The following is a 19,072-nucleotide window of genomic DNA, read 5'->3' as shown; positions in this document are numbered from 1 at the left end:
GTCTGATCTCTGTAAGAGTCAGCAGTTCTAATAGAAATGCTCTTTGTCTGGAATTATCCACTATAAGATAAAGTTATCTAGAAGTGAGTGCTTCTGACTCCCAGGGGTCAAGAAAGCCCTTGTTAGGAGACCTTGCAAAGCTGTGGGGCTGCTTCCCAGCTGTTTCTGGCAGAGATGTGATGCATCAGGGCCTGACAGCCTGCTGTGCCATCTGCCCCCAACCACCAAGGACGTGACCTTCAGAGTTGGAATAAGAGCCAAGGGCTGGAGACATTACTTGCAGTAGCAGGATAGAAGTCCCACGTTTGCTTCATGTGGAATGTCTCAGAGGCCAATCCCATGAGGAGCCCATCTGGGCTCTCCTCCCTCCTTGAGCTCCCCTGCTATGTGATTTGGGGCGAGGGGTGGGGGGGACCGATTCCTCACATTAAGCGAGAGGAGTATCCATAGGTGTAGCAGATGGGCTCTGAGGTGGCCCCCAGTGAACCCAGCCTCCTAGCACTCATGCCCTGATGTAATCCCCTCTTCCTGAGGGTGGGCTAGACCTAGCAACTCACTTCTAAGAAAGAAACACAGCAAGAGTGGTGAGGTGTCACATCCCAGATTAGGTTACCAGAAGACTGTGACCTCTGTCTTGGACACTCACCACCACCACCACCACCCCCGCCACTGTCCTGGTTCAGCTGACTCCAAGTGAAGCCAGCTGCTGTGTTGTGAGCCGCCTAGCGAAAGGCCCACTTAGCAGGAACTGATCTAGCCAAGAGCCAGGAAGGAGTTGAGGCCACCAGCAATTGTGCAAGTGAGGGTGGAAGCACATACTCTTCCACTGGAGCCTCAAGGTGATCACAGCCCTGCCCAACACTTTGATGGCAGCCTCTAGAGAGGCTTGAGTCAGAGGCTCCCCACTGGGCTGCCCCAGAAGTTGTTTTTTTTTTTAATTTTTTTAGATTTTATTTATTTATTCATGACAGACACAGAGGGAGAAAGAGGCAGAGACACAGGCAGAGGGAGAAGCAGGCTCCATGAAGGGAACCCGATGTGGGATTCGATCTTGGGTCTCTAGGATCACACCCTGGGCTGAAGGCAGCCCTAAACCGCTGCGCCACCAGGGGTACCCTGCCCCAGAGTTTCCCACAGAAACTGTGAGATAATGAACATCTGTTTATTTGTTTAAGATTTATTTATTTATTTGAGAGAGAGAGAGAGCACACACATGCAAGCAGGGGTGGGGAGGGGCAGAGGGAGAGACAATCTTTAGCAGACACCCCTCTGAGCACAGAGCCTGATGCAGGGCTCTGTCTAACAACCCCGAGATCGTGACCCGAGCTGACATCAAGAGTCAGTTGCTCAGCCAGCCGACTGAGCCACCCACGTGCCCCAATAAACATTTGTTTGAAATCACTAAATTGTGGGATAATTTGATCTACAATTGGGAGATACATCCATAATTGAGCACAGACGGTGACCCTAAATTCTTCCAAAAGATCCACCTTGTAATGCTCTTCTCCCTATAATGACCTGTGGGGGAACAGTGGAACTTTTGTAGGTCCCTGATACAGTGGGAAGTGGGACTTGGTGAGCTGAGCACTTATGGTTTCAAGTATAAAAAGCTTTTGCTGCCCTTATATGCCCCCTCTGTCTAGCCCAGCACCTGACTCTTCCAGAAGAGCAAATCATGTCTCATGTCATCAGCTTCCTATCTAAGGACCTCTCCTGCATTATTAAATATCTTTTTTCTGTGTGTTTCTGTTCTAAGTCTATCTATACATAAGCATATATATGACGTATTTTCCTTATATATTGACACAAACTGTCAGCTCAGTTATAGGAATGAATGAACAGGACTGCATCAAAATCTACTGTATACACTCAGTAAAGATGTGAGTCTATCCACAGAGAAACTGCAGATTCACTGTGCTAAATGGTAAGTGCTGTAGTGAAAAAAAAGGAAGGAAAATTCCCTTCACTTTACTAAGTAGCAGTGGAGCAGGTTTGCATCATACGTGACAATGTATCTCCTAACCGAATATGAAAACAGAAATCATTAAGTGTAATCTCATCACCAAATAGTTGAATCACTAAGACTTATTTTCAGCATCTGTGACTTTCGCATTATAACCACCTCTCCATGAATTTTATTTTCTTCATATAAAGAGATATTTTTTTTGCAGACAAATGCTCCCTCGCTCCCATTTGTTCAAACTCGACTCTCAAACTCTGAAAAGCTCATGGACACGTTTGGCGCTGGAAAAGAGAGAATTGGGACTCTTTGCAAATTAACCCTACTATGAAAAGGCAACTAAGGCTTCCATGGTGGGTCAGAGGGATGACCACCGCCATGAACAAAGAATAAGATATTCCTGCTCTCATATCCACATACACCCATGTGCACACACACACAAGTACACACTCAATCTCTTCCCCTGAAGTAGTGATTTTTTTCTCAATTAATATTTGAACTGCAATAAGAATTTAGATCTCAGGGAATCATTGATTACTGTGGTGATGCTCAAGAGCTCCTGAAATACAAATGATTTTTCCAAAGCTGGATAGACTCTGTAATGCCAGAGGTAGCCCAACATCAACTTCCCCAGAGGAGAAAACAGGTATAATATCTAGATTCACAGGCCAAATGAGGCACTGACTTTCATGCTTTAGGGATCACATTTGCACATTCCAGAAAACAAGCATTGTGAACAAAACTGCCACCAGATTGACCCTTTCCTCATAATGCTTCGACTTCATGCAATTTCAGTCTCATTAGAGCCATCTATGCAAATAACATGGAAAAACAGACCCTCCGGGTTCCCATTAAGAACCAGGGGACGCAGTGTAGCTGCCAGTGGTGCTTGCTCACATGTAGCTGCTGGAGACGAGGGCTGGGACCAGGGGATGCTCTGGTTTCTTAGCTCTGCAATTCCTCTGCGCATAGGAGGCACTCCATAAATCCTTGTAGAGTGGGACAACTGAATTTCATTTTCACAACAAGCTAGGGATTAGAGCTAGTGTTTTTCCATTTTGCAGATGGGAAATCAGATTCATGGGAGGAAATGCCTCAAGTTAACATAGCTAGGAAATACAAAATCTGGAAATCAAATCTGGATCTTTTCACTTTTGAGGTCCTGCCTCTTTCTATCATGAAGTAAAATTGCTCCACAGATGGCATCATTATTTCTAGTATCACATCAGAAGATCTTTTAGATGAACAAAAGGTACGTGAGCTTCGCCTTCCAGGAGGATGTCATTTAGGAAATAAAATAAGATCAGTTTATAACTATTTGCTGCAACCTAAGTGAGGTTGGCTTGAGCCACTTTCAAGGTTCAATGCCGGTCCCAGATTTTTGCCAGGTCCAGTGGGTGTGGTCACATCCAGGCTCTTGCTTTGCTGCCCACACTAGCTCACTTTGGTTCCACACTGCAACAGGCAGACAGACATATTCACAACCACACACCAAAAGAATGTCTGGTTATAACAGACTTTACTGAAGGGTTACAGAGGTAGGGTTAACATCTGGTGTGCGTTCCATTAAACTTGCAGCTTCAGGTTAGACATTAAGTTTCTCTGTTCTTAAGATGCCTTTTAGTCAAGCAAGCATCCAGGAATTTTGGCCACTTGACCCCTGAGGAAATCCAGCCACAGTGCTTATCTGGCCACCTTCTTACTACCTTCGTACACATGCCCCTCTCGCTTCTCTATCCACTCTCTCCTTCCAATCATCTTTTCAAAAGCACAAGGCATTCATCTCATTGTCTCCTTCATAGGAGAATAACCATCACCTTTGTTCTCTGGGCTCCTGCTGAAGGCAACACCATCTTTTCCTGCAAGTCCCTTAGCTGTGCATCTGTGGTTTTTCCTCCCTAAGAGTTATTCCAGGACCAGCTGTTAAAATAATCCACTAAATACCTTACTACAACTGTAGTAGTCCAAGGTTGGCCTGAGAAGCTTAAGAAGATAAAACAGAATTTTTAGCTAGAAAGGAAAGGATCACTTCCGGTTATAGATACTGAAATCTGAAGGGAGGAGGTCGGATTGCAAAAGGTCATCCCCATGCAAAGGGGACAGCATAAGCAAAGAAGAGGCATGGTTATATCTGGGAAAGACACTTGTTCCAGGACCCAGGATTAAAGGGAGAGAAATGGGGAAAAAAGATGGAGAAAGCGTTCTGGAATCAGAGTGTGGAAGGGTTTGGAGAGATCGCAATTTCAATCTATAGGGAGCAAGAAGCTATTTTGGAGCAGGAAATTATTTTACAATCTCAGTGTGGGGATGAGAAATCGAGAAGATCATTTATCAGCACAGAAATAACTTTCCACAATAGCAAAGAAATGTGCATGTAGAATGAAGCAAAACCAGCATTCAGATTCCAGATTTCTCCAGACCTGTCCCTTGACCCTTTAGGAAGCTCCTCAACTGTGACGACCAGAAGGCGAGCACTTTCTCACATCTGCCACTGTTGTCTGTCAACAGTGATCCTCTACTAAGAAAGATTTCTCCAGTGATAGTTTTCCTCCAATTTGGAAAAGAGCAAGGATCTCACCCCAGTGACAGTCCTCCTGTGAATAGACTTTGACCAGGAGCAACCAGTTGTGAAGGTGTCTGAGGGCAGAGTATAACCTATTTGTACCCATTTGTGCAGACACTTTGGAGCTGGATGAATTTGAGATTAAACCTGGTTCTACTATTTACCAGCCACGTGACCATGAGCAGCTCAATTAACTTCTTCGTGAGGACAAGATACAATTGTAGCCTAGATTTAATGTGTGAGCCTTTGTCAGACTCATAGAAAGAATGTATGGAAAGTGTCTGGCACACATGAAATGCTCACCAAAGAAAAGCTCTCATCCTCATTGGCATCACCTTACTCTTCTCACTGCAAGATGCTGCAGAGTTGCGCCCTGTGTGTCTGGGTCTCTCCTACTGTACTCTCCTGGGCATCAAGATCCCCACACACATCCCCTTAGGGCCCTGCCTCGCCCTGGCCTTGCTGCTGATGAGACATGGCTGAGCCCAAGTCAGTTCAGCTTTCCAGGTCAGCAAACCCTTCTGTCCTCAGGCCCACCTCCTTCCTCTGTCCACACTCAAACCCTGCTTCTATTGGAAAGCCCTTCCACATCCTCTGTGCTTGGCCAAATCCCAATGCTGCTGCATGCAGGATGCAGGGCAGGTGCAGGGAGGAGCAGTAAGACAAACGGGGCCCAGGGGTGCCCTCAAGGAACCCGCAAATTAGCAACAACCATGTCTTAGTCACCATTCTGCCTCTGGATCCTGGCACAAAGTACCAACTCCACAATTGTCACTATTGGTGTGGCTTTGGTTAATATTGGAATGCGTGCTAAACTGAAGTAGTAAATGAGTATTTACTTCCAATCCGGAGCTCTTTCATCACATGGAGCATAGTGCAAAGGCTACTGCAGATAGGCAAAGTATAAACCAAAAATGTGTTAATATAGGCTTTTACTGGGATATTTTAGGAGCACAATTTGATCAAAAGTACTGTGGCTGATGAACCAAATGTTAGAAGCAGAATAATCTCTGGTAAGCTTATGGGAACTGAGTCTCAGAGATAACACAGAAATGGGGGAGCACAGTCAGATACAAAATGATCCAAAAAATCTATGAAATAAATAATGAAAAATATTAATAATAAAGATCTAATACATAAATCCATAAAATAGAGCTTTTTTATGACTGTACATTCATTTTGTTTCTCGCAAACCAAAAGCCACTGTGTCTCACTATTTCTTTAGCTCAACAGGTGCTGTGGACTTACACAAGTCTACGCGCTAAGACAAGTTTAAACAAGTTGTTTAATTCTGATGCAGATGACCCCTCTTTTGTTGCTCAGACCTCCACAGGATAGAAAATTCTTAAAAAACGGTCAGAGACAAAGCTGCCAGAATAAGTTTTACCATTAAGTTCTCTGGTATCACAGATAGTGGTTATAAGGTCCTCCAATGTCTTGGCTTACCTGAAAAAGGAATAAATGAGGATTCCTGAAATGCTGATTGATGAAGGAACAAGTCATAAAACATCATGGTGGTGTCATCCTCCTCAGCGACACTATGAATGGCTTTATAACGAGGGCTTGGCCAGTGATGGGGTTTGGTGAGAGCACTGAGCTCAGAGTCAGCATCCTGGATTTTAATGCCAGCATCAGACCAGAAGCTAAATCATTTTGGGAAAATTATTTAATCTCACTGGGCTTTCTATCCATGACTGAAAAAATGAAGGAGTTTTTAACTGCTGACTCTGTACTCTCCTCCCAGCTTTTGATTCTCTGCTATCTATGGGGCCTAAGAAGTTAAGTCCCCTGAGAAACCTGTGCCAGAAGCAGCAGTTATTATCACCATATTTTCTGTGGTTTTCTCTTTGTTCTCAGCCAGCTGGAAATTTCTGAGACTGTTTTTGCTGCCGGCAGAAACCACGGGAAAGGAAGGAAGCACACGTGGGAGTTTTGACCAAGGGCATCTAAAAGCTAAAAAATAAAATATGAGAAAAAAATAGATATAATGAGCCAGGATAACACAGCCATAGACCTTCTAATGAGACAATTGTATCTGAAAAACAGCAAAGTAAAACCACATTCAGAACCAAGGAAAACCTGTGGGAACAATGAGTGGAGGATGCTTCCATTTCCCAAATCTCTGGGCAATGCCAATATCAGGAGATAACTGTTAGGGCCAAAACTTAGCCAAACTTAGCAAAGCTAACCTTACTTTATGGATCCACTGAATTAAAATTATTTGTGTATCTTTCAACAAATTCAAAAATACATGGTTCAGCTGATGAGAAAATGGGATGAACATCAAATTGGTGCTTCAATATTGGGTCTTAAACATTTTGAAACCTAATCATTTGGGAGAATAGCAAGACTTCACTTGAAATAATCCCAGAACTAAGTAATATGAAGGACCTGTCCTGATAAATATCAAGACTTTATTCATATGGTCTTCCCAAATACAGTTTTAGATGAGAAGTGTATATGGTAGTGAGTGGTCATTGAGGTACAGCTGCTTTCCGGTATGAATAGGTTTGTTACACATGACAAAGAGGCCATTATTATGCCTTCTGACTTATAATTTCTGATGTCCTTCATTTAGCAACTGTTTACAGTACATTGATTAAGAGAAACAGAAGTCAGATAGGCTTATATTTGAATTATAGCTCTGCCATTCATTAGCTGAGAGTTGAGTGACATTTGGACAATGTACTTTACTTCTTGGAACTTCAACTTCTACATCTATACAACAAGGATATAATAATGCCTTCCTCATGGAGTTTGAGAAAAGATTTAGAACACCACCTAAAATATAATACATGAACAATAAACTGTTTTTTATCTTGTTGTTGTTGTTATGACCTACTGGTGCATGGTCCTGGAAGATTTTTTTTAAGTACTGAAGAGTTCTCTGCATATTCATTTGTTTGTGAGTTTCCAGTGACTTAGAAGGGCTTAAACATGTGGGCCCTGTATGAATTCAGAGTAGAGGTGGTTGGAGGAAGCTGCTATGATCTACCAGGGCCAAGATATTTCCTTCATCTAGGTAGTAAATTAGTAGCAACAAGCCATCATTCTAGCTGCAACTCTAGAAACAATGAAAAGACCTTTCTATGTAAACTGAGATTGTTAGCTATTTTCTTCCCTGGAGACATATGCTAAATCTTGTATGAATTGAAACCTGGCTTGACATAGCTAGACCTCGATCTTCCAATGGGTGCTTCCCTCATCCCATTATTGCCACCCTTAATGACCTGAGGACTGAGACCTAGGCCACACCCACAGGTATTATTTGTATGGCATAGAAGTTTCTTGCCGACACATTACTACTCCAGGATGTAGCTTTCCGAATGCCTGCAAAAGCAGATCTTCATTCTTACACAGCCCTAAGTGTTAGATGTTCTTATTTATTTAGAGCCAAAATGTACCTCTCTCTAAAATACAGCCTAATTCTAGTATGAAGCTATTCAGAATAAGACTACTACCACACAACAGTTGTTTAAGTGCAGGGAGGGAGTTCTCATACACTGCCAGTTGTCTCTTATACAAGCTAAATACGTCCATTTCTTTTAACTACACCTTATTTCTATATTAACTATGACTCTTTGGGATATCTGTGATAGAAACCTAGCTAACCTGGCTTTTAAAAGGGAGAATTTATGACATGGCTGGGAAATTATAAGGGATTAGAACTGGCTTTATGTATCCCTATGCTTTATCTTCCTTGAGTTTAGTTCACCTTTTGAGAAGCTATTTCCAAATCATTGCAAATATGGCTGTAAGCAAAACCCAGTTGATGCCATCTTCATGGCATATGATTGAAGATCAAGCAGCATCTGCTTCTTTGAACCCCAGCCAAAGTCTTGATTGACCTGGATTGTAATGCTTGTCAACTACTAACCAATCACATGTAGCCAGAGTGATAAAGTGTTCTGACTGACCAGCCTTTGTTCTGTGTCAAGCAGAAGAGAGAAGGAAAGCAGCCCCACTCCAAAAAAAAAAAAAAAAAAAAAAAAGAAAGAAAGAAAGAAAAAGAAAAAGGATACAAATGCCAAAAGTAGGGATAGAGGAAAACCACTCTCATTTAGCAATGTCCTGCTACCAGTTAGGTGACAACGACACCAACAGCGTCATGATTACATTTTTAAAAGCTTGCACAATGGTGCTTAAAGGTGTGAAATAATAAGAAATATATATATTGGTTTCTGCCCCTGGTTCCTGACACAGAGCTCTTAAAACCCTTGTAACTTCCCAAGCAATAGGGGCGCTTGGAACATCTTTCGTTCTAACATTTGGTCTTTGACACAGGTTCCTGAAAGAGAACTCCTAAATCCCTTGGAATTTTCTAGGTGATAAGAATGTCTTTTGTTCTATTGAGGTGACTCTTGGTGGGCTCCAGAATAGCTCCTGGATGGGGTTGGTCATCAGAAAGACCAGCCATAATTAGCAGCCTGGAATGTTCAACTCCATCCTCTATTCTCTGAGAAGGAAAGAAGATATTGAGTAATAATAATCTATCATGGCGACATATAAAGCCTCCATAGAAATCCCTAAAGTAGAGGCTTGGAGAGCTCCCATGTATGTGCCAGGAAATTGATGTACCCCAACTCCACAGAGGAAGAAGCTCCTGTGCCCAGGACCCTTCCAGATCTCACCCAAGGAGAAGGTTGTGGGAACCTCAATTTGTAACCAATTGATCAGAAATACAGGGTACAACCTAGGACTTGTTATTGGTGTCTGAAGTGGGAATAGTTCTGTGGGACTGAGCACTTGACTCGGGGACCTGATGCTCATTTCAGGTGGACCGTGTCTGAGCTGCACAGAGTTGCAGGATACCCAGCTGGTATCAGAGAATTGGTCAGCATGTAAAAAATTCACATATTTGGTTACAGGGAATTAGTATGAATAGTACCAATGGTAGGAGAGAACAGTACTAAGCCCATCTATAAAGGTCATGACCTAATCACTTTCCTGAGTCCTCACCTCTTATTACCACCATATTTGAGGGTTAGGATTCAACATATGGATTTGGGGGGGGACACATGCAGACTACAGCAGGATTTCACATATAATATTTTTTCACAGGGTAACATGTTTCTGTATTACTTATACACATTCAAAATGTATAAATATGTGTATGAGCATGTACACACACATTCTTTTCAAAAATCTATAAAACATGATGAAAAGCTGCAGTTAGAAAGTGAATACATGGAAACACATTTCCTTTTTTGTATGACTTTTAAACATTTTTAATATCTAAAATTAAAATATAATAAAGAAAAACTTAAGTCACTTTCAGGGTGTATCCCGGTCATATACCCTATTCTTGAATTTCAATCAGTGAAGGAGGTTGTCTTGTGTCATTTTGATCATTGTCCATTCTGTCAGCCTCCCCATCTATCATGAGACATTACAAATCTGATGAACAGAACTTCTAATCCATCATAAAAACATTTATAAAAATGTTGATTGATACAAAAACGTGTGGCCTTCTATATAGACTGCTCTCCACACTTATCAGGATGAGGTTTTTTTTTAGGGTACAATTGATTTCTGTTGAGATCCCTGAACTCCAGTTTTCTCCATCGTGCTCAGAAGATCTTTGCTAGATGCCATGTTAAAATTAAAGTATATTGCATACATATAAACAATTCTCCTTATGTATGAAAAGCAGAAAATAAGAATATAAAGCATTGTTGGGGCACCTGGGTGGCTCAGTTGGTTAAGCATCTACCTTTGGCTCAGGTCATAATCTCAGGGTCCTGGGATTGAGCCCCACATCGGGGGGGGCTCAGTGGGAAGTCTGCTTATCTCTCTCTGTCTGCTCTTTCGGGTCTCACTCATGCACATTCACTCTCTAATAAATAAAACCTTTAAAAAGAAGAAAAGAATATAAAGCATTGTTTTTTCAGACAGTGCCATGTGGACCCCTGGAATCTTTCCTAAGTTAATTTGATTGACCCTGTGAGATGAGTTTTTAATGATGCACAAAAGGGTACTCCTAGGGTAAAACAAAATGAATAGCCACCAAATATAGTGATCTCAGCTAAAAGAAATAAGAAGCAGAACTAAATAATTATAAGTGATTATTTAACTTTCTATATTATCATCAGCCTTGTACACTGACCATTCCCTAATAAATGTATTCACCACAGTATTTCATGCACAAATCAGTTTCTGATTATGATAATCCCTTGAATAATAACCTGAGAAATATTCTTGCATGCAAAGAAAATAAAAAATAGAATCAGGTAAAGTGCTTTTTGTCATAAAAGTTTAAAAATGATTTTATTTTTATATAATGGCTGTCGGTTGTATAACAAAAAATATGTACATGTTGCATTTTGAAAAATGTTTCCATCCATATAGAATGCCACGGTAATATGACCCATCTCACAAAGTCCCTTTGCTTGAGAAAGATTCATGAGTGCCATTTGAGAAAAATTGGATCCACCTTCTTTCCATTTAGAAGTGACTCTGGCTTATGTAATAAACCACGTTTTTTTTCTCTCCACCCCCCACTTCCTTTGCTGTCCTCAGGAACATTTTCAGAAGATCAGAAGGTTTATGCCTCTCCATTTCTAGAGCTCCTGCTGCTTCTGCTTATTCACCTCCTGAAGTCTTAATTCTCTGTTTATAACACCACAGTTGGCTACTGTGGAGATAATTTTGACATAATCACACTAGAATTATGACTTGAGGACAGAGAACACAGAGACATGGATGAAATCTTACAATGGTTCCTAAATCACAACGAAAAACCAAAAACAGGATAATTTTCAACCAACTTATCTGTTCTAGCTTTACTACATTTAAAAATAAAATTCACAGACTCATTTTCCCCCCTAGTGGGCTCTTAAAACTCATTTCTAAGGTTATTATTGCAATCATTAACTTTTTCACAGCCAGAATTCTGACAAGGGAGGCAAACTCAGTCACTTCAAAAATGTCATCACTAAAAATTGGTTGAGTCAAACTGGATAAAATGTGCCAGGTAAACCAGGACTTCAGCGCCAGTCAGAAATGAATTTCACACCTAAATCTCATCCCCACTCTTTCCAAGGTAGATAATTCACTGCTGGCTGAATCAACATCAGAAGAAATCCATTCATATAAGTCTAAGTGTTACTGTAAGCCCCTGTTGAACGTCAAAGTAAAATTCAAAGCAGCCCACACTACAATTAAATGGAAGAAACAGACCCCACAGTGCCTCTGTCGGGTGTTGGCAAACACAGATGGGCTGGTACAGAGCCAGAGCCATAAGGAACAAGGAATTGTGAAATCATAGTTGCGCCTACTTTTTGAGTTTCTGTGATGTGTAGTCGCTTGGTTTATTTCCATTTTTCCCCACTGGCTTCTATCTCTCAGAAACACCAAAATCATAGTTCAGACCAATATGATGTCAAAGAGTATAAAGGGGGCACCTGGGTGGCTCAGGTTGCGATACCAGGGTCCTAGGATCGAGTCCCGTATTGGGTTCCCTGCAGGGAGCCTGCTTCTCCCTCTGCCTATGTCTCTGCCTTTCTCTGGGTCCCTCATAAATAAATAAATAAAATCTCTTAAAAAAAATAGTAAAAGGAAAGTATGGTGCAAGTGGTTGGGGATATATCTAGTATAGCTACATAAATAAAAAGTTAAATTATTTTGTAAAGAGAAATTGAAAAGACTGTGGTAGACACAGCCTAATGTGCCACCCCACAGGTCACACTTTTAATTAATCCCCTCCCTAAGAGAGTGGGTTGGAACAACACTTTGCTTCTAATCTACAGAATATGGCAAAGGTCATGGAACATCACTACGGTGTTCATGTTACAAGAAATCTACAAGACTCCACCTTTACCAAACTGGAGGGAAACACTGTCCTGCTGGCCCTGAAGAAGCAAGCAATGGTATGAACTGCCTGTAGAAAGGAGCATGTGCCAGGGAATCATGGGTTCTAGGAAGGGAGAGCCTTAATTCTACAATTACAAGAGACTGAATTCTTCTTTTTTTTAAAAGATTTTATTTATTTATTTGAAAGAGAGAGTGAGCAGAGGGACAGAAAGGGAGATTTCTCAGACAGATTCCGTGCTAAGCACAGAGTCCAATGCGGGGCTCCACCTCATCACCCTGAGCAAAAATCAAGAGGTGGATGCTAAACCAACTGAGCCACCCAAGTGCCTTCTGAATTCTTTCAATAACCACATGAGATTAGAAGACCATGAACTCCAGAAAGGAAGGCAGCCAACCACCTTGATTATAGCTTTGTGAGACAATGAGAAGATTCGGATAAGCTGTGCTCAGACTTCTGACCCACAGGAAACTGTAAGATAATAAATATGTATTGTTTTGAGCCACTAAATTTATGGCAATTTGTTATGTAGTAATAGAAAACTAATATGGTGACCAAAATAATATTCACATTGGAAAACATCTGCATGACCACTTAAATCAAGGACTGGTGCCATCTACAGACCAGAAATCTACAGGATTTTATTCTCCAGATACAGTCCATGCAGTTCTGGATTTAAAAAAAAAAAATGATGAAACCTATCCTCTTCCTGAGAATAAGGTCTGGAAGTTAGGAAGAGGAATTAGTAGACCTAGAGCTGATACCTCTATACCAGTGAAGACCCATTTGTATCCAAAGAAAACATCACTGAAAGTGGCTTAACAATAAAGGAAATTTAATGACTTGGAAAAATGTAAATATAGAGAAATGTCTGTCTAGAATCTAATGAGGACAGATTCAGCTACTCAATGACGTCACTAAAGCCCAGTTTCATTTTATTTTGTTTTTCTAAGAGTCACTCTCTCTGCCTTGGCGTCAAATATGTCCTAAGACTAGCTCTTGCACCCCCATGGTCTCAAGACAGCTGTCAACAGGTCCCAGGGCTGCATGCCTCCTCTTTCAAATCCATCAGGAAAGGGAGTCTTTGTCCCAGTATCTCAGCAAAATTTCTGAGAGTCACATTGTTTGGACAGGCTTAGCTCACATACCCATCTCCTAAACAATCTTTGAGCTGGTTGTGGAGTAGAGGGGGTTAGTGTTAGCTGAATCGTGTGTTCCACTTCTCAAGTTGGTCATGGAATAAACATGATAGAAACACACAAAATCTAAATGCAAATCACAACTCTTTGGAAAGGATCATAGAACATGGATCCAGAGAGGCTAGTAAAAAATGTCTACTACAATCCCAACTCAAAATGGTGAAGTTGACATTGTCCTGAGACTCAAAAAAGAGGAGGGCATTGGGAACTCATTGGGAAGCCCAGTACTTAGGACTCTCTCATCTCAGCCCTTAAGTAGCATAGGGGCTGCATGTGGGGAGGCCTCAGACTTTGTTCCTGCTAAAAGTCTCAGCAAGCAGAGTATTGGGCATAGAAGGAGCTATTGTCTTTGATTCCCACAATGGCGTGAAGCCTAAATGTTGGTTGTGAGTGCAGCTGTGGCTCTAGATCCTTCTCCATGCCGTTTAGTCTTCAAAATCAGTGAGCAAGCAATCTGATGATTTAACTATATGTCATTTCTTTCTTTTTTTGGTGTTTGTCTTTTCTTCATTCAAAACAAATTCTATTTGAGATATTTTGGCATAAACCCACCAATTATCAGAACCTAGTTCAACTCTTCCATGGCCATAAATCAATGGCAAGCAAGAAAATATATACCTCATAGGAACAGCAAATAGAATACATATAGAACCCAGTAAAATTGTCTACAGGTTTTAAGAATGAAGTAAAAATTTCTAAGATCAGTAGAGCTACCTTTCTCTAAAATAGAGTTATTTCAAGAAATAGAAAAATTAGAAATTATCTGACTTGTGATTCTTTGACTTTAATTTTTAGACCACAAGTGTACAATTGAGTTCATCACATGCCTCTGTTCAGGAAACTTTGAATAATTTGTATTTCAATGTGATTCAAGAAACCTAGAGTCCACCACCATGAAAATGGAAATGTTTAGGAAAAAAGAAAAAAAGAATTTCACTGGAAATAGTCCTATGTATCTTAAAAGTGAAATTAACACCAAAGCCATTATAGAGGTACTTAAAAGTAATTTAGACTGCAAAAAATAGAATAAGAAAAATAGTAAATGATGTCAAGAAATTCTCCCTAAATACAAGGGATAAGTTAAAAGCAATGAAAATAATGTACAGAGAAGATGAAATATCACAGCCAATAGATAATAGGTCTCCCTTGAAAAAAGAAAATTAAAAAAGAGAAATAATTGTTAAATAATATAGAAATATTTCTTAGCTGGGAAAAGTATTTTGACTAATTGAGAGTACATACCAGATCCTAGGCAGAACTGAACCTACTTTGATATATGCTGTTTAAGCATTTCTAGCTTCAAATATAAAGAATCAATCTTTTTTAAAATGAAAATACATAGAAATTAATCTATCAGTTGAAAAGATCACAAATAAATTTAAGAACAAAAAAGTATAAAATATCCTCCAAAGAGCCAATATTCCATTGGTCTCCTGTTTCAAATACTAATGACTGAAAATCATGTAAAAATGTCTATAGACCCTTTAGAGGAAAATATGTGCTGCAAGGATTCCATATCCAGGATTCATATGTGATGGCAAAATAAAGACAATCTCAGGTAGGAAACAGCTTGGAATGTGTACCGCCTAGCAAACTTCCTTAAATGAATAATTCAGAGAGATTGAGACATATCTAGGGGCATTGAGATTAATAATTTTAAACATGGTTCTCTGGGAGTTTTATAAACCTTAGACCTACAAGAAAACCCAACTAAGAATCTTAGCCTCTTTTCAAACACTAGGGGAAAAAATTTTTTAGAAATTGGCTGATTCGAAGATGCATATTAGCTAGTAAGTTACATAAATAAGTAAGTAAATCAGGATGTGCTCTCTCAGCACACACATACTTTTTTAAGGACACTTTGGACTCAAGAAGAACATGCATAGACAGAAAAATGCACATAGCACAAGGATACCAGTGAATGAATCTCCACAAAGACAACACACCCAGGTACCAGCACCCAGATCAGGAAATTGAATATGAACATCCCCGAAGCCACACTCCAGCCTCTTCCCAAGGATAAGAATTACCATCCCAACTTGGAACACCCTAGATGAACTTTGCCCACTCTTGCTCTTTATATAAATGGAATCATAGATCTTTCATTAAACATTATGCTTGAGATAAAAACAATTGTGCCTTTACTTTCGTGGGGGAACATATCAGGGTATTTGTCTGTTGATGATGGAGGTCCTATTTAAATTAACATTGGAGTTTTTCCAGTTTGGGGCCATTATTTGTAGTGTTTTGGTAGGAAATCAAACTACATACACAATGATAAATAGGAACCAATGGTAGCCTCAGAGGCACTGTAAGGACTGGCAGAGAATGTGGTGAACTGGATTCTGCTTGTCGCATCTGACACAGAAAACCTGTCCTAAGATCTACTCCTTTTCTATAGATATGGAAATGATCCAATATGGACATAGTATTGCCAGATTGGTTAATAAAAATATATGTTTTAAAAAGCTTGCAATCCAAATTTTTCTGTAAAATCTCCTAATTTTTGATGTTGGATTAATTTTTTTTTTTAAGCTAGAGGACCAATCAGGATGCCGCAGCTGGCAGCCTCGGATGTAGATATCCATGATAGAAGACTAGCTTGCTGGGCTTTAGACTTTGCATGGGGCACATCCCAGGTGACCTTGTCAACAACCAAAATTTATCCTGATCAAATAAGCCAGGCACGAGGCGAAAGCATGCAGAAAGCTGCCCCCTCTGCAGTGTTGGAGAGAATCTTCGTGGGCACAACTGAGCTGGAAAGGACCTCCTTTGCTTTCAAGGCAATAGCCCCGAGGGTCCTGAAGGAGAGATAGATCTAGGGGCTGCCCGTCCTGCAGGATGCCCCTTCCCTCCCTGCTGCTCTTCTCCTTAGAGGTTGTGCTATTTTTTTCCCCCTGGTAATGACTTTGTGACCTTTCTGTAGACTCTTAATTTTCTTATAGAAATTACAACCAGAGGTTGAAAATTTGGGGATGGGGATCAAATATTCCATTATCATATCCCCTGGGGAGAGACAGTTTTACAATCACACATGTGTGAGGAGACTAGTAGATAAAGCACGACCTTCATTCCATAAACCAAAAGCTAAAAATGCTCTATTCATTTTTCTTTCTTCCTAAAATGAAACACATCATTTCTGGCCTTGACAAGAGCTCAGACTATTTCATACTGGCTTTTGATATCACATTTTTGGTTTGGTGGCAGTGGTGGATGGTAATGGTTGTAACGGAAGGAGGTCAGGTCATTTTCCAAAGTTCTAAGTAAGTGATGTCCCAATAAGGCCAAAGTGGGAAGATTAAAGACTAACAGTAAGGTTATCATAAGGCCAAGTTATATAAGTTAGACTCATTTTTCCCTAAGGTAACAGTTCTCAAATCTCTAACAAATGTAAGAATCCCCCAGGAGAGCATGCTAAACATGCTAAAACACAGACTTCCAGCCCCACCCCAGAGTTTCCAGTTCAAGAGGTGGGGGAAGAGTGGAATTTGCCTTCTTTTTTTTTTTTTTATTTAATTTGCAACATATAGTATAACATTCAGGGCTCTCAGTTATCCCATCCCCCCACTAACTTCCCCTTTGACAACTCTGTTTGTTTCCCAGATTTAAGAGTCTCTCATGGTTTATCTTCCTCTCTAATTTTCCTCCATTCCCACCTTCTCTTACAGTTCCATGCACTGTTTCTTATATTCCACATATGAGTGAAACCATGTGATAATTGTCTTTCTCCGACTGACTTATTTCACTCAGCATAATACCCTCCAGTTCCATCTACTTCAATGTAAATGGTAGGTATTCATCCTTTCTGATGGCTGAGGAATATTCTAGTGTGGATAGTGATAGATAGATAGATAGATAGATAGATAGATAGATAGATAGATAGATGATAGATAGATGATAGATAGATAGATAGTAGATAGATGATAGATCATATCTTCTTTATCCACTCACCTATCAAAGGACATCTGTGCTCCTTCCACAGTTTGGCTATCATGGAACATTGGGGTGCAGGTGCCCCTTGGTTTCACTACATCTGTATCTTTGGGGTAAATACCTAGTAGTGCAATTGCTGGGTCATAGGGTAGTTCTAGTTCTAGATTTTTGAGGAACCCCCTCCACACTGTTTTCCAGAGTGGCTGCACCAGCTTGCATTCCACTATCAGTGTAAGAGGATTCCCTTTTTTCTGCATCCTCACCAACATTTGTTGTTTCCTGTCTTGTTAATTTTAGTCATTCTCACTGGGGTAAAGTGGCATCTCATTGTGGTTTTGATTTCTATTTCCCTGATGACAAGTGAGTGATATGTAGTATTATTTCATGTGCCCGTTGGCCATGTGTATGTCTTCTTTGGAGAAATGTCTGTTCATGTCTTTTGCCCGTTTCATGGCCAGATTGTTTTTTGCCAATGACATATCAGATAAAGAGCTACTATCCAAGATCTATAAAGAACTTAACAAACTAAACATCCCCCAAAAAAATTCAGAGGATTTGCCTTTCAAACAAGTTCCTAAGTGATGCTGATGCTACTGATCCAGGGACCTCGCTATGAGAACCACTGATCTACAGAAACCTCCACAAAAGTATCTGTAAAGAGTCTAAGCAATTTAAACTTCTGTAAATTAGATGATTAGAGTTTGTTTGAATTTGTTTTTATAAAGATTCTGCAGAAATATGTTTAGTATTGCATACATTCTTAGGTACCGTTCAAATGAGAATGCTGGTAGCTACAAATGTTTTTCCATTCCCACTTTAATTATTTGAAAATTAATGCACACAAATTTGTTTCCAAGTATAATGATCATTTCCTCTATTATTCAATGCTTATCAAAACAGCCCATTCATTAAACAGATCCACATAAACTACTTTAAGATGTGAGCAAAGTCAGGTTGAAAGGACTAATTCTCACAACTTTAGAACAGAACAGAACTGGATCACAGAATAATTGCTGATTATTATTGAACACCTGAAGGTAAGTAAAAAGCTACATTTGCATCACTTCCAAATCATCCATTGTTCAACAAAAACAAATCATTTTTCTTAGGCAGTCTTTGATTCCAAACTTTCTTCCTTTTAGGCTTTTTCAGAAACAACTAGAAAAGTCTCTAAGGAGGGGAGGCGCCAGTTCCTTGTTTCAACTGGCCTCAAATTCACCTGTACTTGGCTGGGAAAGTCCACTGTTAACAGGTGTGGAACCTTCCAAACCTTAGCCTGGCAGCTCACTCTGAATCTGCTGACTCCCTGGTCAGGACCCACCTGGATAATGCAGACCAGCCCCCCCCCCCCCCCCCCGCCGCCCCCTAGTCTTAAACGTAACATTCTGGGGCTGGTTGTGTTTCCCTCTCACACTTTCCACTTGCTTTAGATCCTGTTGCTACCAGCTTCTCTTGGTTCTATCTTGCTGGCCTCTCCAGGTCTGAGAAGCATGGTGAAACATTAATACGTGTGATTTTAATTTCAAAGACCCTGAGATTGCTTTCCCAACAGTGAGTGGTGCTTGCTCAGGAGGTCAAAGGCTGGTCAATCTTCTTTTTAAGGATCA

General features: G+C 40.4%; 1 protein-coding gene across 1 annotated transcript in view; it reads left to right on the top strand.

The window, feature by feature from the left end:
• Positions 1 to 16,084: 16,084 nt before the first annotated feature.
• The window catches only part of PLEKHG7 (pleckstrin homology and RhoGEF domain containing G7), a 60,500-nt gene continuing 57,512 nt past the window's right edge, over positions 16,085 to 19,072 (top strand). The window contains 2 exon segments of the mRNA XM_055336456.1: positions 16,085 to 16,315; positions 18,608 to 18,717. Coding sequence (XP_055192431.1) covers positions 16,085 to 16,315; positions 18,608 to 18,717 — 341 coding nt within the window.

Source organism: Nyctereutes procyonoides, unplaced genomic scaffold (assembly GCF_905146905.1).
Source record: "Nyctereutes procyonoides isolate TBG_1078 unplaced genomic scaffold, NYPRO_anot_genome, whole genome shotgun sequence".
Lineage (NCBI taxonomy): Eukaryota > Metazoa > Chordata > Mammalia > Carnivora > Canidae > Nyctereutes > Nyctereutes procyonoides.
Note: the sequence above shows the minus strand (reverse complement) of the source record. Positions and strands in the feature narration are given on the sequence as shown.